The sequence below is a fragment of the Balaenoptera physalus genome (genome assembly GCF_965194825.1).
Source record: "Balaenoptera physalus genome assembly, chromosome: 19".
Taxonomy (NCBI): Eukaryota; Metazoa; Chordata; class Mammalia; order Artiodactyla; family Balaenopteridae; genus Balaenoptera; species Balaenoptera physalus.
In genome coordinates, this window is record NC_138900.1 from 13610672 (window position 1) to 13636161 (window position 25490).

Here is a 25490-nt window from a genome sequence, read left to right on the forward strand (position 1 = left end):
ACTGCAGCAATGCCCTTGAGGAGGTGAGAGAGGGTGGGATCTGCCCACTGCTATGGAGGGAAGTCAGTACAGTGAGCCAGACATCGTGGAGCTGGATCCTGTAAAAATTCTCTATTGTTTGCTTATATTTTCTCATGGAAATGCACAGGTTTCTGATCAATTACTTCCCTTTTATTTCTCCTTTATATGACAATTAAGACATTATATTGATTTGGGGGAGAACTTATGTGTATAAGTATGTTGCATTATCTAGGAATTTCATTTCAGGATGGGAACTGGGGGGGGCAATACAAAATGCTCTTAATAAAAAAGGAGTTATTGGTCTGATAGGATGGAACACCATTGTTGTAGTGCCACTATAAGGCCCATGAGGTTGAATAATTGCAGGAAAAAATTCACCATTACTTGGGTGCTGTGGAGTCTCCTCTCTATTCTCCATTTCCCCATCAACCTAATAAGTGGCAGTTTGACCAGCAAACATCTCTAATTTCCCCCTTTCAGCTCTGGAATTAAAATATTCCAGATTGGAGGGGGGGGGGTGGGAATCCAGGAAGTCTTCCTGGAGGAGGGGCTAAAGAGCTCATCATTCAATTATCAAAAAATCTACAGATAATAAATACTAGAGAGGGTGTGGAGAAAAGGGAACCCTCCTACACTGTTGGTGGGAATGTAAATTGGTACAACCATTATGGAGAACAGCATGGAGTTTCCTTAAAAAACTAAATATAGAACTACCATATGATCCAGCAATGCCTGCGCATATATCCGAAGAAAAACATAATTCAAAAAGATACATGCACCCGAGGGACTTCCCTGGTGGTGCAGTGGTTAAGAATCTGCTTGCCAATGCAAGGGACACAGGTTCGAGCCCTGGTCTGGGAAGATCCCACATGCCGCAGAGCAACTAAGACCATGCGCCACAACTACTGAGCCTGCTCTCTAGAGCCCGTGAGCCACAACTGCTGAGCCCACGTGCCACAACTACTGAAGCCCACGTGCCTAGAGCCTGTGCTGTGCAACAAGAGAAGCCACCGCAGTGAGAAGCCCTTGCACTGCAATGAAGAGTAACCCCTACTAGCTGCAACTAGGGAAAGCCTGTGCACAGCAATGAAGACCCAACACAGCCTAAAATAAATAAATTTATTTTAAAAAAAAGAGATACCTGCACCCCAGTGCAGCACTATTTACAATAGCCAAGCCATTGAAGCAACCTAATGTCCATTGACAGACGAGTGGGTAAAGAAGATGTGGTACATACATACAATGGAATATTACTCAGCCATAAAAAAGAACAAAATAATGTCATTTGCAGCAACATGGATGGACCTAGAGATTGTCATACTGAGTGAAGTAAGTCAGACAGAGAGAGACAAATATATATCTCTTATAAGTGGAATCTTAAAAAAATGGTACAAATGACCTTATTTACAAAACAGAAATAGTCACAGATGTAGAAAACAAACTTATGGTTACCAGTGGGGAAAAGGAGGGGAAGGGATAAACTGGGAAATTGGGATTGACATATATACACTGCTATACATAAAGTAGATAACTAATAAGGATCTATTGTATAGCACAGGGAACTCTATTCAATTCTCTGTAATGACCTATACGGGAAAAGAATCTAAAAAAGAGTGGATATATGTATATGTATAACTGATTCACTTTGCTATACACCTGAAACTAACACAACATTGTAAATCAACTATACTCCAATAAAAATTAAAAAAAAAAAGCTCATCATTACCTACTGTGTATTGAGTGTGTCCACCATGCTGGGAGATATGTGAAACTATTTTATCCTCATAACAATCCTGAATCAGAGGCGTGAAGTTACTTAGCTAGGGCCACACAGTAAGGCAGCATTCGAACCCGGTCTGGGTGACTGCAAAGCCTGGGAGGTCCCAGCAGATGAGGGGAAGGAAGGAGGGGGAGGAGTCGTCTGTGACAGTTGTCCCAGAATGGGCATAAACAGGATGTGGTGTTAGATGAAACCTTTCCCCTACCCCACACCCTGCCCCCTGTAGCCCTGGTCCCCACCCCTAGAGGACAGCGGAACCCAGAAAAGAAGAGGCCTGTGGACAGAAAAGTCATGGTCGGGGCCAGGGTCGTATGGAAAGGGCTAGGGGCTGGAGTGGGGCTGGGGCTAGGAGGATGCCAGGGTGAAGGTCAGGCTGTGGAAGGGAGGTCAAGGCTGGGGGAAGAGAGACTGTGGTTCCGGGTTTAGCCCCAGGCAAGCAGATCCCTGGTCCACCCTGGGCGCTGCCCAAGGGCACCTGCTGAGAGGGCTCGAGTCCAGCCTCTGCTCTGCAAGGGGCAGCATCTGGCCTGAGCGAAAGGAGCCTTTTCCTGATGTTCACAAAGGCAATCTATGGGCTATTGGGTCTTCCTCTTCATTAGTAGATGGAGAAACTGAGGTTTGGGGAAGGGGGCAGGGCTGAGGCCAGGCGACTCAGCTCTTGCTGGGCTCCTCTGACAGTCTGACTCCCTGGTGGTGTGCGAGGTGGACCCAGAGCTAAAGGAAAAGCTGAGGAAATTTCGCTTCCGGAAAGAGACGGACAATGCGGCCATAATAAGTGAGTGTCATCTTCCCTCCTGGAAGGATGGGGTATGGGGACAAGCGTGGGGGCAGATGGGAGGGGCGTCTAACCCCCATGTGCCCTCCCTCCTCAGTGAAGGTGGACAAAGACCGGCAGATGGTGGTGCTGGAGGAAGAATTTCAGGTGAGGGGATGGGGGGATGGGACCTCCAAGAAGGGCAGGGTGGGACTGGGAGACCCAAGCGACTGTGACTGATGCTAAGAGCCTGGCATTGGGGGCCAGAAAGACCCGGAGGTCAAGTCCCAGCTTGGCTGTGACCCTAGGTGAGAGACTTCACCTGTATGGGTCTCTCTTTCCTCATCTGTGAAATGGCGATAGCAGTCCCTACCTCTTAGGGTTGTCTGTGGATTCAATGATTTAATCCTTGTAGTGGGTTTAGAAGAAAAGTGTCTTAACACCTCTGGGCTTCAGTTTGCTCACCTGTAAAATGGGGATAACAATAAGACCCACCCCTCTGGGATTCAGGAGAGGTCAATGAGTTAATCCATGTGTATTTCTTGGACTAGTGCCTTGGCACACAGTAAGTGTTCATTTAATGGAAGTCTTTTTTTTTCTCTCCCCTCATCCCCAGAATATTTCTCCAGAGGAACTAAAAATGGAGTTGCCAGAGAGACAGCCCAGGTATCCTGGGGGAAGGAAGGGGAAGGTCAGGCCATGGGGAGAGGGGTGATGATAGGGATACAGACTGAGGGACTGCTTGGGTTCCAGTCCTATTCATGGGCTTGGGATCTATGCCTTTGAAGTCAAGTGTTCCTGTCCTAGGACTTTTGGTTTGTTTAACAAAATTTTATTGCAGAATTTTACACTAATAGTCATATGTAATGTTAGAGTTTGCTTTTTTTGTACAAATCGTGTCAGGTTTTGGTCTCAACATTGCACTTACTTCATTTAAAAAAAAAAAAGTTAAAATTTCCTTATTTTTCAATACTTGGGAATACTTTGAGTAGCAAAGGATTTATTTGACCTTTAATGATTGGGGAGAATCCTGTGTGAAGCCAGAGGAGCCTGGTGCTTTCGTGTGTGGAGGAGCTTTTTGACACTTCTGTGAAAACTGGTCTCTTTAGATTTTTCATCTCGACTGGGGTGAATTTTGGGTGCCCTACAACTTTGAGCCTCAATCCCAGGCTCTAGATCTCAGTCAGGACCAGCATCCTGGGCATCTGACAAGTGCAGTCACACAGGGCCCCGTACCCAGAAGGGAGCCTTGAATGCAGGGCTTGATGCTCTACGACTGCCTGCTGTCTTGAAATTCTTTATAGTTTTATCTTTGAATCTGTGTTTTGTGTGAAGTGTGATGGAACAATGGAGCATGTGCTGGGGGCTTGGAGCCTCCCTCAGCTCATATCTCCAGCCTGGATGGGTTCTCAGCTACCCAGTCCCCGCATTGCCCAGCAGTGCCTGCTGCCCTCTGTCCCAGACAGGGGACCTGATTACAGATTCAGGGAGTGTCAGGGTCAGGGGCGGCACTCACCCCCTGCGTGACAAGTTCCAGGGTGTGCCTTTGAGCATTTCCACTCCCTCTGTGAGTGTCCCCACGCCCAAGACAGCGTGATTTTAAATAGGAAATTTTAAAAGATCAATCTGGAGAGAGACTGCAGAAGAAAGGAAAAAACCCTTTCTCCTGTGTTTATGACAAGGGGCCCTGCATTTTCATTTTGCACTGGGCTTGGGAAATTATGTAGCTGGCTCTAGTCTCAACCCCTGATTCTAGTCCTCTGGGTAGTAAAACATAGTGGTTGAGCACTTATACTCTACCAGCTAACTTTCTGGGTTCAAATCTATCCATAGAACCTTGGGCAAGTGACTTCGCCTCTCTGGGCCTCAATTTTCCCATCTGTAATATTGGGATAATAATAGTACCTACAGGGCTTCCCTGGTGGCGCAGTGGTTGAGAATCTGCCTGCCAATGCAGGGGACACGGGTTCGAGCCCTGGTCTGGGAGGATCCCACATGCCGCGGAGCAACTGGGCCCGTGAGCCACAATTACTGAGCTTGCGCGTCTGGAGCCTGTGCTCCGCAACAAGAGAGGCCGCGATGGTGAGAGGCCCGCGCACCGCGATGAAGAGTGGTCCCCACTTGCCGCAACTAGAGAAAGCCCTCGCACAGAAACGAAGACTCAACACAGTCATAAATAAATAAATAAAAGAACGTGAATTTATTAAAAAAAAAAAAATAATAGTACCTACATCATAGGGTTGTTGTGAATCAAATAAGCACTTACTTATTTATTATTTATTTATTTTGGCCACGCCACTCGGCATGTGAGATCTTAGTTCCCTGACCAGGGATGGAACCCGCGCCCCCTGCAGTGGAGGGGCAGAGTCTTAACCACTGGACCGCCAGGGAAGTCCCTAAGCCATTTTTTCTTAAAAAAATTTTTTATTGAGATATATTTGACATATTATATTAGTTTCAGGTGTACAACATAATGATTTGATATTTGTATATACTGTATTACAAACTGTTCACCACTATAATCTAGTTAACATCTGTCACCATACAGAGTTAAAAAAATTTTTTTTTCTTACGATGAGGACTTTTAATATTTACTCTTTTAGCAACTTTCAAATATACAATACAGCATTGTTAACTATACTTACCATGCTGTACGTCACATCCCTAGGACTTATTTAAAATAAATAATGGGAAATAAAATAACTGGAAATCTGTACATTTTGACTCCACCCATTTCGCCCACCCCCACCTTCGGCAACCACTAATCTGTTCTCTCTGTTTATGAACTTGGTGGTTTGTTTCTTTGTTTTTATTTTTTAAATTCCACATATAAGTGAGATCATAAGACATTTATCCTTCTCTGACTTATTTCACTTAGCATAATGCCCTCAACATCCATCCAGGTTGCAAATAGCAAGATTTCGTTCTTTTTTATGGCTGAATAGTATTCCATTGTGTGTGTGTGTGTGTGTGTGTGTGTGTGTGTGTGTGTGTGCGCACGCATGTGTGTGTGTGTGTACTGCATCTTCTTTATCCATTCATCCATCAATGGACACTTAGGTTTTTTCCATATCTTGGCTATTATAAATAATGCTGCAATAAACATGGGGGTGCATATATCTTTTCGAATTATTGTTTTCATTTTCTTTGATAACTACCCAGCAGTGGAATTGCTGGATCACATGGTAGTTCTATTTAGCATTTACTATTATTATTATTATTTTAATTATTAAAAAAACTTTTAATTTTGAAATTATTATAGATTCAGAGAGTTGCAAACATAGTACCCCTTATCCAGTTTCCCCCAATGGTTACATCTTACCTAACTATAGTGCAGTAGCAAAACTGGGAAATTGACATTTATACACTGTATGTATAGTTCTATGTTATCTTTTCAAAAAAATTTAATTAATTAATTAATTAATTTTTTTTAATACAGCAGGTTCTTATTAGTTATCCATTTTTATTATTATTTTAAAAATCATTTATTGTGTTTGAGGCCAGTACCCTGGGTCTCAGTTGTTAACCCTAGGTTCTCAGACTCAGTCAAGATTTCAAGGTTGTGGTCTCAGGTAATGGGCACTGGGCCTGGGCTCCAGGCCAAGTCCTGAGTTTGAATTCCCTTTTGCTGCTGTAGGTTCGTGGTCTACAGCTACAAGTACATGCACGCCGATGGCCGAGTGTCCTACCCCTTGTGTTTCATCTTCTCCAGCCCCGTGGGTGAGACACAGCTCTACTCATCCTGAGAAGGGGGTCTTAGAGTCTGTGTGAGGGTGTGTAAGCGTGTGTGTTTGAGTGCAAGTGTGTGTGCATGCCTGTGACTGGTGATTGTCTGACTGTGTGCATGTGTGTAGGTGCCTGTGTGAGAGTGTGGTGTGAGTCCTGAGAGGGCATTGGGTGGAGGTGGAGGCACAGAGCCCCCATCCTCCTTAGTCCTGAGGCGTATAAGCAAACTCACTTCTTCCTTTTACCTAGAAACCCCTGTCTGGCCCCAAACCATCTCCAGGGACCCTAGAATAACTTCAAGCCCCCAAACAAACCTGGAGACTCTGACTATAGCCTCCAGGGACCTCCTTAGAACAGTTCCTGGGACTCTTAGAAAACTCCAGGGTCTGCAGGACATTACTAGAGCCTTAGAGAACACTCTGGCATTCCCCAGTTATGCTTCCTTCTTCTCTTTTCCACACAGGCTGCAAGCCTGAACAACAGATGATGTACGCAGGGAGCAAAAACAGGCTGGTGCAGACGGCAGAGCTCACAAAGGTCTGGGCCTGGGGCTGAGGCTCCCGAGTGTGAGAGGGAGAGTCTGGACTCCTGGTCTGAGGCAGGAGGGGGCTGGGGATCTGGGTTCCTGGGTCTGAAGGAGGAGGGGGTCAGGGCCCTCACTGTTTTCGGTTCCTGAGTGGATTATAATACTGAGCCCTCTCTCTGCCCAGGTGTTTGAAATCCGCACCACTGATGACCTCACAGAGGCCTGGCTCCAAGAGAAGTTGTCTTTCTTTCGCTGACCTCTGGGCGGGGGACCTGAACTCAGGCCCCCTAGGACCTGAACATCTGAGACCTTAAAGAAATTAAAATGCAAGAACTCAAGAGACCTTCAGTTCTGGCTCAGTTTCTGTTCCTCACTGTGGGCCGTAGGTGGCAGTCCTGCAGTACCAGCCTTAGGCCAGTAGAGGTCAGGCAGATCCAGTGGACGCCTGCTGAGGCCTGGGAGTAAAGGAGGATACAGTACCTGTTCCTCTGAAAGAAAGGGAGGGGCCTGCAGGATTTCCTAGGGAGAAATGAGGGAGGCCTGGTCTCCTAGAGGGATTGGGAGGATATCTGAATCTGTGGAGGGGCCACTCCCAAGGGGGACAAGGACACCTGCGTCCCTGAGAGTAAAGAAGGCAGAGTGCCTGTCTCCCCACCTCTCACCTTCCCACCCTAGCAGGCATTAGCTTGTACCTATGCTAATTTTCTCAGTGAGCCCCCAGGCCGGAAGATTTTAAAGGCAGAAAAGTTGTTGAAGTTACTATAAAAGTGAAATATAACAGCTTCAGGGGCTGGGGAGTTGCTGGGGGTGGGTGGTTTGTGCAGTTGGGTAGGCCTGAGGGCCCAGGTCTGGGAAAGATTAAGAGGATCCAGGACTCTCAGTGGACCCCTGAGGAGTATGAGGTTGAGCAGGCAGGAAAGGGACACTGCCTGCCCCTGTCTGGAGATTCTTCTTTCTTTCTCTGTCATCTCTGGGTATTTGACTCTCTAAGGCTTTCTGTTTCTGAGGGACATTCATTGATCACCCACAGTGTACCAGGCTCTGAGGATTCTGAGATGGGCAGGTCTTCAGAGTTGAATCACTGTCTCTCTCTGCCTCTCCTCCGGGTCTCTGATTGTTCCTCTCTCTGTCCCTAGATTCAGGGACCTGGGAACTCCCTCCTCCCACCCTTTTCCAGGTTCCCAGTTGAGAGGTGGCTGTTGCCATGGTAACAATGACAGAGTGACCTTGGGCCCTGGCTGCCCCTCCCCCGGCCCTGTCATTCCTGGGGGAGGGTCCACAAGCCCAGCTCCAACCCTTCCCCTTCCTTCCCAGCCTTTACATGCCATGTCCTCATCACCCCACTCTGTCCCATCCCTTGCCCCTTGTCCCCAGTCAGGACGAGCCCTTTGCATGAGGGATTCAGGATAGAATCGCTCTACACTGGGCTATAGAGAGATCCCCACTGCCCTCAGTTTTCTGGGGGGAGAGGGTTGGGCTGAGCGCCCCTCCTCTCTTTCACCCATGCTGGTGCCCCTATCCCATTTCTCTTGCTAGGGATGTCTCTACACCTCCCTCTGCACAGCCTCAGTTCCTGAAGGCTAGAGATGAGGAAATAGGAGGGGTCATTCAATGAAGAGGTCAGCAACTCCTGGTCTGCAGGGATCAGAGAGGCAAAAGGACTTGTCCAAGGTCATGAACTTACATGATCAAATGGATAACAATAGCCAGCTCTTTGATTGAGGGCTTCCTATGTGCCAGGTACTTCTATAGGCACTTTACAGGAATTAACTAATTTAATTCCTACAGTAACCCGTGAAGAAGGTACCAGTATTATCCCCAATTTACAAATGAAGAAACTGAGGCACAGAAGTCAAAAATAGTTGCTCAAAGCCACACAACTAGTGGTCTGTACAGTTAGAACTTTAACCCAAAGCTATCCTGTGGTCCACGGCCACTCCCTCTCTTAGGCAGGGGATTCGGGGAACCCGCTCCTCCTCCTCTACCTCCTCTTTCTCCTCCCACTACCCCCCACACCACAGTTGAACTGTCTGCCTCCAGCTTCATGACTGCAAACGATCCAATCAGAAAGAGGCATGTGCAAGGACTTGCCCAATCAGGAGCAAGGAGTTTGGAAAGCAGGGACCAATCAGAGAGGGTGACTCTGAGGGGCAGTCCAATGCAGAGTAGGTTTGAGTAGAGGGCTTGTGGAGGGACCAATCAAAGAGGTCAGAACAGAATACCGCTGTACAATGCAAAGTGGGCTCAATGGGGCGTTGCTCTTGGTTTGGGGCCAGGCCTTTGAGGGGCGGTACAAAGTGGGAGCCACCTCCTCGCTTTCCACTAACCTCCCCTCTAGGTTCCCACAGATCCAGGCTCCCTAGGCTTTTCCTGGGGCACTTCTCCCTGCTAACCTTGAATGTGAGCAGGGCTTATGTTGAACAGGTGAAGACTGGACGTTAGGTCGGAGCTGAGAATGGGGTACCCAAACTAGGCCTGAAGGGCCAGTGCCTAGGCTGAAAGCTTAACGCTTTTGGAGTGGAGCCTAAGGTGGAGGGGTGGGGCTTAGGTGGGGGCAGGGCCCAGACTGAAGAAGTATGAATGTTATAAATTTTAGGGTGGTGTCTAAGGTAAAGGGGTGGGGCTTGGGCTGTGAGGGTGGGACCTAGGCTTGAGGGGTGTTATTTAAAATATTTATTTATTTATTTTTGGCTGCCTCGGGTCTTAGTTGCGGCATGCGGGATCTTTCCTTGCGGGTGCGCAGGCTTCTCTCTAGTTGTGGCCCGTGGGCTCTGGCCGCGTGGGCTCTGTAGTTGTGGCACATGGGCTCTCTAGTTGTGGTATGTGGGCTTAGTTGCCCCGCAGCATGTGAGATCTTAGTTCCCCGACCAGGGATGGAACCCGTGTCCCGGGCATTGGAAGGGGGATTCTTAACTACTGGACCACCAGGGATGTCCCGAGGGGTGTTATTTATTTAGGTCAGATAGGGCAGGGATTTTGCTGTGGGGTGGGGCCTTAGAGACAGAGGGTGGAGCCTCTGCTTGGGGGCGGGGCCTAAGTTGTTGAAGAATTAGATTGGATCTCTATTAGCTGGTCTAGGTCAGGAATTAGGGCCCCAGGGAAATAATCACACTATCAGCTTCTGCCTGTTGCCCTGTTTTTCAGGCCAACTCACATTCCCTGACCTCATGGGGCATTCCCCTGCCTCTGGGGTATATCTCTCCCCTTGCAGGGACCCCAGGCTGGGAGATCCTGTTTATTCCTGAGTGTGGGCTCTCCAGTGAGTCTGCAGCAGATCTAGCTTCCAGACCCTCTCCTAAGAGGAGTTCAAGGACACATGATTAGCGAGCACCTACTGGGTGCCAATTACTACTCTGGACACTGGAGAAAATTGGTGCCCATGCCACCTCCCTCAGGTGGCTTACATTTCAATGACTAGACAATAAGCAATAAATAAGTAAACAATAAATAGGTAAACAAACAAGCAAACAAGAGTATTAGCAAGAGTGATAGGGCTATGATGGAAATAAAATGAAGTGATGGGATGATAGAAATGGTGGGACCCATTTGAGTTTTTTTTTTTGCTGCCTCTTTAGTCTCTAGAAGAGTCCTCCGGTTTTCTCTCCACCAACATTTATCATGAAGAATTTCAAACATACAGAAAAGTTGAAATAATTTTACAGTGAACACCCATATATCCACCACCTAGATTCTACCATTAACTTTTTTTTTTTTTTTTTGGCTGCGCCATGTGCCATGTGGGATCTTAGTTCCCTGACCGGGGATTGAACCCGTGCCCCCTGCATTGGAAGCTTGGAATCTTAACCACTGGACTGGCAGGGAATTCCCTACCATTAACGTTTTGACTGTACTTGCTTTATCACATAGCCATCCATCTATTCATCCATTAATCCCTTTTTATTTTTAAAGTATTTCAAAGTAATCTGCAGACATCAGGAGAATTGGTGGTGGTGAGGATGTAAATTGGTCATGGGAAAGAGATCTCTGAAGAGATTACATTTGAATTAAGAATTGAATGAAAAGATGGGATCAGCCATGGAAGGGGAAAAGAGTGCAAAGGCCAAGGGGCTGGAATGAGGTGGTATGTTGGAAGAAGAGAAAATTCATTATTGAGGCTAAAAGACAAGCGTGGTCAGGGATGAGGTCAAGAGGTGGGCAGGGGCCAGAGCTCACAGGGCCAGATATGCTCTGTGAGTGAGGCTGTCACTGCCTGGGCTCAGGCTCTTTGTTTCTCCATCTCTGTATACCTTTGTGTCTCTTATTATTAACTTCTCACCGCCCCGGCCCCTTCCACTCCCGTCCACCCCAGGGCTGCCCTCACCCTCTTTCCCCTTTGCCTCCACCTTGTTCTGACATTTACCATCTGTGTGACCTTAGGCAAGTGACTAAACCTCTCTGTGGCTCAATTTTCTTCATCTGTAAAATGGGGATAATAATGCGACTTCCTCATCTGGCTGCTGTGAAGAGTGAATGGAGTCATATATGTGAAGCCCTTAGATCCATTCCTGGTACACAGTAGTGTTGGACACGTGTCCACTTTTGCTGTTGCTGTTATTATTCTCCCACATCTGTCCTCCCAGCCCTGATCCTCCACATCCTGGCAGGGAGCACCAAATACCAGGGTGAGAGGTGGGGATGGTGCCTGGGTGGTGGTGGTAATGGTGGTGGTGATGGTGAAATCTAAAGACTAGGGGGTGGGAGGTGGGATTGTGAGTGTCCCCAGGGGGATCTAATGGTTGTGAGTGGTTCACTAGAGCTTCACTAGAGGGAGGTTCACTAGAGGGAAGCTCTGCAGAGATGCCCTTGATCTGGGGGGCAGGGCAAGCTCCATGTGATGATGTGGCTAGGAAGAATTTAGGGAAGGGGTTTAGGGGAAGACCTTGGAATCCAAATGGGATTCAAAATGGGAAGGATTTGGGCCACCAGGAAGCTGGGGAATTGCAATAAGACAGATTTTGAGGGGAGGACTTGCTGGGTTTAGGGGCCAGTGAATATCTCAAAAAGAGGTGGAAAGTGGCCTGAGATACTCAGTGGGAGAGGGGCTGGGGGTCAGCTATTCGATAGGAGTTGGGCAAAGGGGTCTGAACAAGGAAGGAACACGGCATTCTGGACTCCAAAGAAGTCACAGGGAGGGGGAAGGGTCTTCAGGGTTCAAGAGAGAGAATAGGAATGGGGAGGAGGCTGGGTCCTCAGGAGGGCAGCACTGGTGGGGAGGATGATCAAGAATCTGGGGCAAATTGGGCATTTTGTAAACCAAGGGGTGCCTTGGAGGGGAGGACGGTCTGGGATCTAATGGGGGTAATCAGGAACGTTTAGGGTCTCCCATGGGGGTAAGAGACATATTTGGGCCTCCTAGATGTTAGACGTGGTCTGGAGTTCCTATTGGGGGCAGGGAATGGTTTGAGGTCGAGAGGTTAGAAGGACATAGGGGGTCCCCAGGAAGGAGTGGGATATGGTTTGTGGTCCTGAGTGGCTGTAGAACATGGTTTGGGTCCCCAAAGGGAGTAAGGCACGATCTGGGGTCTCCCTGGATGTTGACATATGGTCTGAATCTTCTCTGGATGTTGGGGTGTGATCTGGGGGCCCTGAGTGATGGGGTGTGGTCTGGGGTCCACCTGAATGTTGGGGTATGACTTAAGGTCCCTGATGGGGGTGCTGTGGATCGCCTTGGATGCTGGGATGTGGTCTGGGGTCCCCTTAGATTTGGGGGTACAGACTAAGGTCCCTGATGGGTTTGGGGCAGAGCCTGAGGTCCCCAAGGAGAGTAGGACATGATTTGTGGTCCTGGGTGGCTGAGGAACATGGTCTGGGTTCTCAAAGGAGGTAAGGTATGATCTGGAGTCCCCCTGGGTATTGGGACACGATCCGACGTCTCCACTGGGTCTTCAAGGGTTCCCCATGCCAGTCGGGGCGTGGTCTGGTGGTCTCCGGCGAAGCCGGCAGGGCTGGAGGTGGGGCTGGGGAGGGGTTGGGGGCGGGCCGGCAACTCCGCAGGGGAGAGGGGTCTGCGGCGGGCCCAGGGGCGAGGGTCGGGGGCGTGTGGCCGCCCTGCCCGGCCCCTCCGGTCGGCGTCCCCTCCCCGCTTGCGGAGGTGTTGGCGGCGGGGCTCCGGCGGCGGGCGGTGCGGAGGGCGGAGCTCGGCGGCGGCTCGGGAGGGAGGGTGGGAGGCGGGAGGGAGGCGGCCCCGCGGCACCGCGCCCCCTCCCCCGGCCCTCCCCCCACCATGGCGCGGAGCGAGGCAGCGGCAGCGGCGGCGGGGCCGGGCCCGGGGCCCCCCCTTGACTGGGTGAGCGCGGCCCGCAGCGGCCGGGGAGGCGGCGGGCGGGGGCGCCGGTGTGAGCGCCGGTGTGAGCGTGCGAGCGTGTGAGTGTGTGTCCGCGGCGCTGCGGCGGGCCCGGCGTGCGCTCGCGCGGCCCTCTGTGTGCCCGGCGCCGGCGTGTGCGGCGCCCTGCTTGTGTGGCCATCCGGGTGTGTGCCGGGTGTCGAGCCGAGGTGCTGTGTCCTGCCGTGCGTGTGTGTCCCCCGGGTGGCCGCCCCTCCTGCTGTGTGTCTGGGGGGCTGTCGCGCGCCCATCGGAGGGGCTGTGTGCAGGTGTGTGTGCGTGGGTTGTGTGCCCAGGTGTGAGTCCCCCACCCCACCCCCCCGCAGCTAGTGTGTTCGCGCGGCTAGCTGCGTTGGGTGTTTGTGTCCGGGTTGGATGTCCATCCCAGGGTCTGTGTAGCCGGGTGTGCCCTCTTGGGTGTCCATTTGTGCGTGTGTGTGTGTGTGTGTGTGTGTCTGCGGGTTGTATGTCTCCGAGGGTGTGTGTCTGTGCGTCCATGTCAGGTTCCTGGCGGGGGCTGGGGCTCAGCGCCTCGTGGGGCCAGGCCTCTGTGTGGGTTTGGGGGAGGGGAGTTTGCCGCTCCCTCGGTCCATGTCAACTCCGGGGTGGGGGTCCTCGGCGGTCCTTGGGGGAGACGGCCATGTCTTCCCCTTCCCGGAGGCTGGGTGGGGGGGATGGGCAGCCGGTAGGTGGACAGATGGAGGGATGAGAGGCCGAGGGATGGACAGATGGGCCCTAGGGGAGGGACGCAGACCCGGCCCTTTCCCACCCATCCCACCCCAATCCCCCACCGGCCAGATCTCCGCAGATGGGGCCGGAGTTGCCTGCATCCAGATAGCCAGGCTGAGGTACCTTGGGCTGCTGGTGGGAGGATTGCCTTGGACCAATGCTCTACGACTCAGGCCCCCAACCCTCTGAGATTCGACCTGCTGAACTCTGACCTGGCTGGGGAGGGGTTGTGCTGGGAGGGAGGGATGTTAGGATTTCTTTGGCCTGGGAAGTAGGTGGGGCGGGGGTGCCTCAGGGCTGGGAGGCATGTGTGTCCATGACTGTGTGTGAGTGGGATTCTCTGCTTATCTGTTGACTGTGCCACTGTGGTTCAGTATTTTGTGTGTATTTGTAAGTGTGTAAATCCCTCACAGGGCAGTTGTGTGAGCATGTCTGTTATGAGTGAACATCTGGGAGTGTCTGTGCAAAGGTGGATCTTTCTGTACCTGTGTGCTTGTTTGAGTATGTATCAGCCTTGTAAGTGTCTGTGCACGTGTGGTTCTGTGTATGTGTGTGAGGTGTGTATTCGCAAGTGTGTGCATTTGTGCATCTGTTGGTGTAGTAATGTATCAGCTTTGTGACCATGCATCATGGGGATATGTGAAGTTGCATGAGTGTGTTTGGGCATTTAAGAGCATGCACCTGTGTATCTTTGTGCGAGTGAGCATCTGTTATATGTGTGTGCCCCTGTGTGTTGGTGAGTGTGCAAGGGTAGATCTGTTATAGGTGCACGCACCTGGGGACACATGGGTTTCACTGTTGTGTGTGTGCATCTGTGTGTGAGTGTACAAGGGAAAAGGCAATATTGTATGTGTGGTTGTGTGTCGGTGTGTCAACCTTGAGGGTATGTGTCTATACTGTGAGTCCATTTTTGTGTTCACGTTGGTCTCTGGGGGTGGGGTTGTATATGTTCAAATACATATATTCAGGATGATATGCACACATGTGCCTGTGTCCTTGACACAAGGCTGACCCCACTTATGGGCCCAGTGAATTGGGGCCCATGTGGCATGACCTGTAGTATGCTGGGATCCATGGATACAAGTGTGCCCACATCCTGGACCAAGAGCCTATTGAGGGCAGGGGGCACACAGATCATGCTGCTGTGTCCATGGAAATCCAGATGGAGAGTCGTGGGTTGCAGGCCCATGTGGGTTTTGGCATGTCCACACATGTTGGTGTGACAGTGGTGTGATGGTGAAGATGGGAATCTCTGGTCCTCCCCCATCTCCTGGTACTGTTCAGGTCTTTGAAGCTGGGGGACTGGGATGTGGATTCTGGAAGGAGGAGGCTGGGAGCCTAGAATCCTGGGTTTGAAGGAGAAGAGGGCTGGGGGGCCAGAGTCCTGCGTCTTGAGAAAGGAAGGAACTGAGACCTGGACTCTTGAATCTGAGGGAAGGGGAGGGTGGGGTTCTTAGCCTCTTGAACCCCCAGAGGACAAAGGACAAAAGTCCTAGACTCTTGGATTTTGGAGGGTGAACAGTCTTAGGCCCAGACTCCTTGGTTTCCAGAGGTGACTTCCTGGGTCCACCTGAGACTATGCAGAATCTGCAGCAGGAGAGCTGAGAGAGTGATCACGCCAGGGACTTCCTTGGCTGAAATGGTCTCTGAGTCAGGTCTCCGGAAAAGAGCCAGAAGAATGTTAACAGTGTGGTTTTGTTCCTTTGCAGGTACTGGCCCAGGCCCTGATTCCCTGAAGAGAGGTGAGTGGGGGTCCCACAGGCTGGGGAGAGGGATGTGGAGTGACTGGGCTTGTTCTGAGCCAGCTGGAGGCCTGGAGCACTGCCTTGTATGGATTCAGTGGCGGGTATGGCAGGGACCAGGTGCCCCCCAGGCTGGGGGGTAGTGACAAGGTCGGGAACATCGTGTTTGGGTAAGGGCTCGAAAGAACCATGGCATGGGTGGTAGGTGGCGGTCTCAGACCTGGAGCCATCCCCTTTCAGGATGAGTCAAGTGGTCGGGAAAGGGAAGTTTCCACATATCAGTAAAGGATGCAAAAGAGGTTCCTGACATGATATGACCCTGCATTTGGAGAGGGGCATGGATATGGTTTACCATTTTGTGTGTGTATGTGCATGTACGTGGGAAAATCTCCTGATAGTCAGACCTGCTGGTGGCTGAGAAAAAGCCAGAGAAAATGATAATTTAACGCTGATAGCAGCTAACATTTATATAGTGTTTACTCTGTCAGCAACTACTCTAAGCGTGTTACAGTGTATTATCTCATCTCATCCTCACAATAATCCTATGAGGCAGGTGCTATCATCCTTGTTTTACAGATGAACACACTGAGGCACAAAGAGAGGAAGTCACCTGATTCAAGTCACACAGCAGGGAATTGGGGTGTGAACCTGGAAAGGTTGGGGCCAGATTCTGTCTGGCAAGGCTGCACTGCCTCTCAATGAATGTTAGCTGTTTTCAGTGTTATTATTACAGTTTCAACTTGAGTCCCACCCAAGCTGTGGGACTTCCCGTTGCATAGATTGTGGTTCTGAGCCCTAGAGACCCTACTGCCAAGCAGGTACAGAGCTGGGCCTCCTACCTTGGGAGCGCCACCTCCCAGGCCAGGGTTTTCTGTCTAATGTAGAGCAGTGTCCTGGAGGGAGTGCAAGACGAATTAGTGGGGGACCTCAGAGATGGTGGGATGCCCTGACTTTGCCTTTTTCTCTCTTCAGCCCCATCACCGTCTCCCTCAGTCTCTCTCTTTCTTCCCGTCTTTATCTGTCTCTATAACACTCTTAGTTTCTCTTCCTGTCTCTCCCCCTCTCCATCTCTGTGTCTCACTCTCTCTTTTCTGTGTGTGTCTCCTCCACCCAGTTTTTCTGTCTCTCTTTGCTTCAGGCTTACTGTATCTTCACCTTTCTTTCAGATTCTTTCTCTTGTTGTCTCTTTGTCTCTCTCTCTGAATCTGTCTCTCTGTAACTGTGAGTCCATCTCTCCCTCCCCCTCGTCTCTCTCTGTCTCTTGGTCCCTTCTCTGTGTCCACAGTCCCCTCCCCATGGGCCAAAGGATCAAGGCCACATCAGGCCCCAGGCCCCAAATGCAGATTCCTGGGAGGTGGGCCAGCAGGGACTGGGGCATGGGGTGGGGTGAAAACAGTTTCAGGGACCCCCCCCTTCCCATCCTTTTCTCTTCACCCCCCACCCACCCTGTGTTGTGATGGGAGCTGACATGTCGTGGGCTGCAACTGCCGCAGGGGGAATCCCCGCCGGAAGGTTTTGCCTGGAGCAGAGGCACAGCCTGATTTTGTGTGTGTGTGTGTGTGTGTGTGTGAGTGTGTGTGTGTGTGTGTGTGTGTGTGTGTGTGTGTGTGTGTGTAGGCATATATGGGGCCTTGTGTTGTGCCCATTAATGTGAGCATGAAAGTCTGCCCCCTGCGTGGGAGCTCAGCAGAGCCCAGGATGAAACCAGGCTCAGAGAAAGACTTCTCAAGACTGAGCAGGGAGACTGATGTGTTTTTCTCAGCCCCTTCCACCTTCAGACCCCCTCTGCTACAGCCAGAGGTTGGGGGCGGGGCATGTATTACCCTTAACATTTACTGAATACTTACTGTGTGCCAGGCCCCATGCTCAGTGACCCCTATGAATGAGTTCACTGAACCCTTGCAGCAACCCAATGAAGACAGTACAATTATCAGACCATTTTACAAATCAGGAAATTATGGCCTAGTTAGGGAAAATCATTGGTTTGGGGTCACAGAGCTAGCAAGCTGGGGAAGCCAGGACTTGAACCTGAGTCTATTTGATCTCAAAGCCCTTGCTCTTAATAATAGTGCACATTTCTATGTCTGGCACATATTGGACATGATGATAATAATAATAATTATCCACATATATGTATTGAACACATTTTATGTGCTGGGCACTGTTCTGAGTATACCATGCTCATTAATCCATTTAATCCTCACAGAGGTAAGGCCTGTTTTTATCTCCATTTTACAGATGAAGAAACCGAGATTCAGAGAGGTTCAGACACTTGCCCGAGGTCACACAGCTAGTAAGTGTCAGAGCTGGAATTTGAACCCAGGGAGTATGGCTTTGAAATCCATGACTTTAAGCCCTAGTCAGCAGTGGTTTTTCAAAATATATCATGGGTAGTGGAAGACCCAGGCTGGGCCAGATGACATCCCTCTGGTTGGGAGATTATAAGAGGTCTGGGAGCTCCGAGAAGAGGGGCAGAGGTGGGGGTAGGACACTCAGAGGTGGGGCAGTGGTAATTTACCAAGCAGCAAGGAAATACTGTTATCTATTAACAAGTGCATGCCAGCTGATGATCAGTCTTGTCACTATCCTATAGGACCCGCTTGTCAGGAAGGGAGGGATCTGGGTCAGACTCCTAGCAGGAAATCCCAGGGTGGCCAGGCTGGTGGTCAAGCCCTACGCCTGGGTGACCCTTCTCCTTCCTTGCAGATCTCACCTCCCACTCCTCCCATCTTCCCCCTGCACCATGGCTCCGGGCCCATTCTCCTCGGCGCTCCTCTCGCTGCCGCCTGCTGCCCTGCCTTTTCTGCTGCTCCTCTGGGCGGGGGCATCTCGAGGCCAGCCCTGCCCCGGCCGCTGCATCTGCCAGAACGTGGCGCCCACGCTGACCATGCTGTGCGCCAAGACCGGCTTGCTCTTTGTGCCGCCGGCCATCGACCGGCGCGTGGTGGAGCTGCGGCTCACCGACAACTTCATCGCGGCCGTCCGCCGCCGAGACTTCGCCAACATGACCAGCCTGGTGCACCTCACCCTCTCCCGGAACACCATCGGCCAGGTGGCGGCCGGCGCCTTTGCAGACCTCCGCGCCCTCCGCGCCCTGCACCTCGACAGCAACCGCTTGGCGGAGGTCCGGGGCGACCAGCTCCGCGGCTTGGGCAACCTCCGCCACCTGATCCTCGGCAACAACCAGATCCGCCGGGTGGAGTCGGCCGCCTTCGACGCCTTTCTCTCCACCGTGGAGGACCTGGATCTGTCCTACAACAACTTGGAGGCCCTGCCGTGGGAGGCCGTAGGCCAGATGGTGAACCTGAACACCCTCACGCTGGACCACAACCTGATCGACCACATCGCCGAAGGTACCTTCGTGCAGCTTCACAAACTGGTTCGCCTGGACATGACCTCCAACCGCCTGCATAAACTGCCCCCTGATGGGCTCTTCCTGAGGTCCCAAGGCCCCGGGCCAAAGCCACCCACGCCGCTCACGGTCAGCTTCGGCGGCAACCCCCTGCACTGCAACTGCGAGCTGCTCTGGCTGCGGCGGCTGACGAGGGAGGATGACCTGGAGACGTGCGCCACCCCTGAGCACCTCACCGACCGCTACTTCTGGTCCATCCCCGAAGAGGAGTTCCTGTGTGAACCTCCATTGATCACTCGGCAGGCAGGCGGCCGGGCCCTGGTGGTGGAGGGCCAGGCGGTCAGCCTGCGGTGCCGCGCTGTGGGTGACCCTGAGCCGGTGGTGCATTGGGTGGCACCTGATGGGCGGTTGCTGGGGAACTCGAGCCGGACCCGGGTCCGGGGGGATGGGACACTGGATGTAACCATCACCACCTTGCGGGACAGTGGCACGTTCACTTGCATCGCCTCCAACGCCGCCGGGGAAGCCACGGCACCGGTGGAGGTGTGCGTGGTGCCTCTGCCTCTGATGGCGCCCCCACCGGCTGCCCCGCCACCTCTCACCGAGCCTGGCTCCTCGGACATCGCCACGCCTGGCCGACCTGGTGCCAATGAATCTGGGGCTGAGCGCCGGCTTGTGGCTGCCGAGCTCACCTCCAGCTCCGTGCTCATCCGCTGGCCAGCCCAGAGGCCCGTGCCTGGCATCCGCATGTACCAGGTCCAGTACAACAGCTCCGCAGATGACTCCCTTGTCTACAGGTGGGTGCTGCAGTCCCAGGACCTCCTCCCACCCCAGGGGCCCTCCCTCCCATCTGCCGGCTCACTAGGCCTTCTTGCTCAGCTGGGGTTCTAGATGGGTATGTAGAGTGGTCTCTGGCTCTCATTTGCCATATTTCCTTCTCTCTCTCTTTCTGTCTCACTGTCTTTGTGTTTCACGCATTTTGCAAATCTTCGTTTAGCACCCACATGAGCCAGACCAGGGCTGGGCACTGGAGTTATAACTGTGAATGCGCCCAGCATGATCCCTGCTGTCATGGGGCTCATGGTCTACATCACTGCTCGCCAAAGGTGTCTGATTGTCTACCTTGTCAGTTAAACATTCTAGAGCATGAAATATACTCACATATATATATTTACAGTTACATTTATATTTGGAAATTATATACCAGTGCTACTGTAGCAACACATTGGGTACATTATAGAAACAGAAAAGTATGAGAAAAAGATATAAATACAAATTATTTCCACCATCCATTGGGTTAGAAGCCATTGCCCCGGTGAGGACAGACACGTATGGTGTAGACAGATGTTAAAGAGTTACTTTCCCCCATCATCTGTTTTTCTCTTGTTCTCACCGTGTCTCTGTCTGTCTGTACCTTCTCTCCCTCCTGCCCTCATGAGGCACTAAGCCCCTGCTCTGTGCTAGGCCCTGAGCTGGGTGCAGGGGACACAGGGAGACCAAGAGAGCAGTCCCTGCCCTCAGGGAGCTCACAGCCCAGAGGGAGGAGGCAGATAGTACACGATGAATTAACAGCCTTGGCCTTGCGTTGCCTCTCCAGCTGGGTAGTTTGTGAGTGTGGCTCACAGCCACAGACCTGGCACACAGTGGGCGTTTGATAGGTGGTTGTGGACTCTGTGGACGTCTCTCCTTCATCCTGGTCTGCCTCCCTTGGGCACACTGTAGAGTGCCCGCTGAATGCTTAATCCTGTGTTTGACTTCACTTGGGGGCGCCAGAGGGGGTGGAGCCATTTCCCCACCTGTGGGCAACCCCAGATCTTGGGGGTGCTCAGACCTGCACTGAGAAGTCTGCCTCTTGGGCTCCATCTTCACCTTGCCCAGTGTTCTCTTGGCCACGGTCCTGGCACACAGTAGGCACTTTCCCATTGTTGGTTGAATGAGTAGATGCCTCCCTTTTCTCTTGTCTCTGTCATCCTCATTTTCCTCTCTTTTTGAATCTGGTCACCAAACACTGAATAAAGGCCTACTGCATGCCAGTTTCCATGCTGGGCCCGGGCCTACCGAGATGGATCAAACACTGGCCCAGTCTTACAAACATTAGGGCAAACAAATGAACAAAACAAAAACTTTTATAAGGTACTACCAAGGATGCTACTCCATTCGACCTTCCCAACTCCGCTGTGAGGCAGCTATGATCTCCCCTCCCATTTTACAGACAGGGAAAGTGAGGCTCAGTTGGGGGAAGTCACTTGCTCAAGGTCACACAGAAAGAGGCAGAGCCAGGATTCTAGTTCTTACCCTTCTAACTCCTAATTCTGCCCTTTTTACATTGAACACATGTTTATCGAGCACCTACTGTTTGCCAGGCAGGGATTAGGGGAGATGGATAATACATTTCTGTAAACAGCTCTTGGTTTCTGTGATTCTCCACCTCTCTCTTTCTCTTTTCCTTCTCTCTCTAACCCATGGTCACTACATGATGGAGTGGAGGGAGGTTTACAGGTCCACAGACCCTGCATGTATGCCGACGTTGATGGCCCTCTGTCTCCAGCTGGGCAACAGACCCTGGGACTCTTCCCTTCCCTGTAGGGCCACAGTTCCAATCCTCCGTCCCCCATTGCAGGCGCCTGTGCTACGGCACTGCAGGGGTTAACTTCCTCACTGCCGCCGTGGGCGGAGGTGACAACCAACCAGAAGCCTGCTCTGATGCTTGCTTGGGTCTTACAGCCAATTAGAGACACATGGGCTCAAGCTTTCTTAAGGAGCCAGCCTCTGTCCTTGAAAAGGGGGGAGTCCCTAGCAACTGGTTATTTTGGGGGAAGGAGCAAAAGGAATCCAAGGCTCTTTGAGAAGGGATGATGAGAGGAAGAGGAAGACTTACAGCCAGGGGCCTAAGGTTGGATGGGGGTGGGGGGGGCAGTGGTCTGTGAAATGGCAGGCAGGGGCAGAGTCGGAGAGGTGGTGGGCCTTTATGAGGTGGTGAGGGCCTTACTTGAAGTCTTTCGGTGGGAGGATGGCTCTTGGTGGTGGTGGAACCTTCTGGAGGTGGAGGAACTGAGGTGGGTTTCAGGACCAGAAGATGGCCTGGCTAGAACTGAGGTGGGTTTCAGGACCAGAAGGTGGCCTGTAGAGATGGGGGCATGGCCTTTAGCGGAGGTGGCGCTCCTGCAGCATAGTCCCCACGCAGATGAAGAGGCGGTTCTTGTCTCTGGTGACCCACTAAGAGCTTTGTGGGAGAGGAGAGCTTGCGAGATTGAGTGCATGCAAATCTATGTGGATGTGGCAGTCCCAGGTTAGCCGAGGCTGGACATGGAAGGGATGTGCCCAACAGAAGAGGGGCAAGGCCTAGTGGGAATGGTCTTATAGATGCGGAGGAGCACAACTGAGCCCCAGCAAGGGTTACTGGCCATCATCGTGTGGGACGCAAGCTGTTAATGAAATTATTAAGTGCCAGGCTTTGGGTATGTTAACTCATCATACTTCACGCCATCTCTATGGAGTAGGAATTGTTAATACCCCCATTTGGGGGAAATGAGACACAGAGAGGTTAAGAAACTTGCCTGAGGTCACAGAGCTAGCAAGGAGCAGAAGAGAACTCAAACCCTGGCATCGTGGCTCTCAGACTTTGTCAGCTTAACCACTTCTCTACACTGCTGCTTATTTGAGGGCAGGGGCCCATAGCAAGAAAGGAGCATGCTTTCTTGGCTACATTTGCCCCAATTATGGATGAGACTTACCGGGGGGGCGGGCATAATTTAGTGACTTCAGGCAGTATAGGGGCAGGGCGTGCACAGAGTGGTTGCCTTTGTTACCTGGACACAGTGCAGGACATGCAAAGAGTGGACATGGTCCTAGGCACAGTAGGGGAACCATCTCCAGTGGACCGTTGTGGGGTGTGGCTTGGAAGGCACCTGTCAGTCCGAAAGGAAGTGGCCTTTAGCCGTGGCCCCTTAGTAGGCGGAAATATATAGTTGAGGGGCTTGGAAATTGTCCCAGAAGATAGATGCAGCTACGAGATGTGTATACCCAAGGATGTACAGATGAGGGGGAGTGGTCTGTATCATGGTTTCCCTGAAAGGACAGGAATGTGTAGAAGAGAGGAACTAGAAGAGCACCCATTGCCCCAGTAGGAGTAAGATGGGGTGTGAGGTGACCTCATTGTCCACTTGAGTGAGGGTGGGGCATGCAGGTAAGGGGGCGTGGCCTGTAGCATCCATCCCCTTAAAGGTGGGAATATGTAGTTAACGCTTGAATGGCATTTGTCCTAGTAGGAATGAGACACTGCTAGGGTGCATGCCCCTTGAGGGCAGGGCATAAAAACTGTAGCATTCCTCCCTGGCAGGGGCCAGGATATGTAGATGAGGGTAGATGAATGGCTAAAATTATCCTAGTAGGTGATGAGACACGGACAGGAGGTGGGTCTGAGGGTGGGGCATGCAGGTAAGGGGCGTGGGCTGTATCAAAAGTCCTGAGAGGGTGAGAATTTGTTGCTTTAATGGCTGCTGTTGTCCCAGTAGAGGGTGAGACACTGGTAGGGATGTATCATTTGGTCCCCCCGGGTGGGACATGCAACTGAAGCAGCGTGGTTCAGAGTGGAGCTTAACCCCGCGCTGATCCCGCCCCCTCCTGCAGGATGATCCCATCCACCAGCCAGACCTTCCTGGTGAATGATCTGGCAGCGGGCCGCGCCTACGACCTGTGCGTGCTGGCCGTCTACGACGATGGGGCCACGGCGCTGCCCGCCACCCGAGTGGTGGGCTGCGTGCAGTTTACCACGGCAGGGGATCCCGCGCCCTGCCGCCCACTGAGGGCCCATTTCTTGGGCGGCACCATGATCATCGCCATCGGGGGTGTTATTGTCGCCTCCGTCCTCGTTTTCATAGTTCTGCTCATGATCCGCTACAAGGTCTACGGCGATGGGGATGGCCGCCGAGTCAAGGGCACCTCCAGGTCGCCTCCGCGGGTCAGCCACGTGTGCTCTCAGACCAACGGGGCAGGCGCAGGCGCAACGCAAGCCCCGCCCCCGCCGGCGCAAGACCGCTACGAGGCGCTGCGCGAGGTGCCAGCTTCGGCTGCTGCGGCGGTGGCTGTCGAGGCAAAGGCCGTGGCGGCGGACACGGCTTCCGCGGAACCGGAGGCGGTCCTTGGACGCTCCCTGGGTGGCTCAGCCACCTCGCTGTGCCTGCTGCCGTCCGAGGAAACCTCCGGGGAGGAGTCCCGGGCCGCTGCGGGCCCTCGGAGGAGCCGTTCTGGGGCCCTGGGACCGCTGGCTTCGGCGCCCCCCACCTTAGCTCTGGTTCCTGGGGGAGCCCCGGCCCGGCAGAGGCCGCAGCAGCGCTATTCGTTTGACGGGGACTACGGGGCGCTCTTCCAGAGCCACAGTTACCCGCGCCGCGCCCGGCGGACAAAGCGCCACCGGTCCACGCCGCACCTGGACGGGGCCGGAGGGGGCGCGGCCGGGGACGACGGAGACCTGGGGCTGGGCTCCGCCAGGGCGCGTCTGGCCTTTACCAGCACCGAGTGGATGCTGGAGAGTACCGTGTGAGCGGCGGGCGGGCGCCGGGACGCCTGGGTGCCGCGGACGATCGCCCAGCCGCCCGGACGCCGGGGCAGGACTCGGGGGACAAAGCGCCGAGCTACGACGTCGGACTGCAGGGGAGGCGTGCCCTTCTCCTCCCTGGAGGGGGTGGGCGGCCTGGGCTGCGGCTCGAGGTCACGCCCCCGCGCTCAGGGGGGTTTGAGGGCGGGCCGCCGAGCTCCCCTCCCCCACGGACTTTAAGCCCCCCTCCTGCCCCTCCCCCCGCGCGCTCGCGGACCTCGCTGGAGCCGGTGCCTTACACAGCGAAGCGCGGGGAGGGGCAGGGCCCCCCCGACACTGCAGCACTGAGACACGAGCCCCCTACCCCCGCCCGGGACCCGGGGCAGGGGCGAGGGACCCATTTCTTGTATCTGGCTGGACTAGATCCTATTCTGTCCCGCGGCGGCCTCCAAAGCCCCCACCCCCACCCCATTCAATTCCCTGGTCCCGTCGGGTCTGGCTTGGGGTGCCCCTTTCTCTGTTCCCTTCGTTTGTCTCTGTCCCGCCCTCTGTCGTCTGTGTCTTACGTCCTTCCCTGTTTGTCTCTCATTTCTCTGTCCCGTCATCTCTTCTCCCTCTGCACTCCCGTATTGCGTCCAGCCTCCTTGTCTCTCCAGATTATATCTCCCCAGTACACATTCTCCCGGGCAGGTCCCACTGGAAGGACCAGACTCTCCCCTATTCCTTCCTCTTAACCCCCAAATAAATCCCCACATGAACAAAATCCAAAACCAAATCCCCCTCCCTACCGGAGCCGGGACCCTCTGCCGCAGGAGAATTAAACATTTTTCTGTGTCTGAGGCCGCTCTGCTGACCTCTGTGTGTGTCCATGTGTCTTGGGGAGGTTGAGGGGGAGGGTGACCTAGATTACAGCATAAGGGCTCTTAAGTGAGACTGAAGGTAGGACAGCTAACTGGGCCCAGGGAGATTTGCAGACAGTTTCCTACCCTCTGAGAGACTTAG

General features: G+C 52.8%; 2 protein-coding genes across 3 annotated transcripts; both read left to right on the forward strand.

The window, feature by feature from the left end:
* The first annotated feature begins 828 nt into the window (after positions 1-828).
* GMFG (glia maturation factor gamma) lies at positions 829-7155 on the forward strand. 2 transcript variants are annotated; one of them, XM_082437848.1, is made up of 7 exons: positions 829-2095; positions 2480-2576; positions 2674-2723; positions 3172-3221; positions 6193-6275; positions 6745-6818; positions 6992-7155. In XM_082437848.1, the coding sequence occupies exons 1-7, from the start codon at positions 2093-2095 to the stop codon at positions 7061-7063; spliced, it is 429 nt and encodes a 142-aa protein (XP_082293974.1). In that variant the 5' UTR covers positions 829-2092; the 3' UTR covers positions 7064-7155. The 2 variants fall into 2 exon arrangements, with proteins under 2 accessions (XP_082293974.1, XP_082293973.1); XM_082437847.1 differs by lacking the exon at positions 829-2095 and adding an exon at positions 2154-2364.
* Positions 7156-12984: 5829 nt separating this feature from the next.
* LRFN1 (leucine rich repeat and fibronectin type III domain containing 1) lies at positions 12985-25328 on the forward strand. Its single transcript, XM_082437830.1, has 5 exons — positions 12985-13093; positions 15568-15600; positions 17839-17893; positions 18307-19749; positions 23582-25328. The coding sequence occupies exons 4-5, from the start codon at positions 18344-18346 to the stop codon at positions 24492-24494; spliced, it is 2319 nt and encodes a 772-aa protein (XP_082293956.1). The 5' UTR covers positions 12985-13093; positions 15568-15600; positions 17839-17893; positions 18307-18343; the 3' UTR covers positions 24495-25328.
* The last annotated feature ends 162 nt before the right edge of the window (positions 25329-25490 follow it).

Bases quoted from the DNA above. Each gene is read 5' to 3' on its own strand.
- LRFN1 (XM_082437830.1), top strand. From the start codon at position 18,344: ATGGCTCCGGGCCCATTCTCCTCGGCGCTCCTCTCGCTGCCGCCTGCT. The intron at 19,750-23,581 runs GTGGGTGCTGCA...CCCCTCCTGCAG, and splicing joins GATGACTCCCTTGTCTACAG to GATGATCCCATCCACCAGCC.
- GMFG (XM_082437847.1), top strand. The intron at 2,577-2,673 runs GTGAGTGTCATC...CTCCCTCCTCAG, and splicing joins GGACAATGCGGCCATAATAA to TGAAGGTGGACAAAGACCGG. The intron at 6,819-6,991 runs GTCTGGGCCTGG...CTCTCTGCCCAG, and splicing joins AGACGGCAGAGCTCACAAAG to GTGTTTGAAATCCGCACCAC.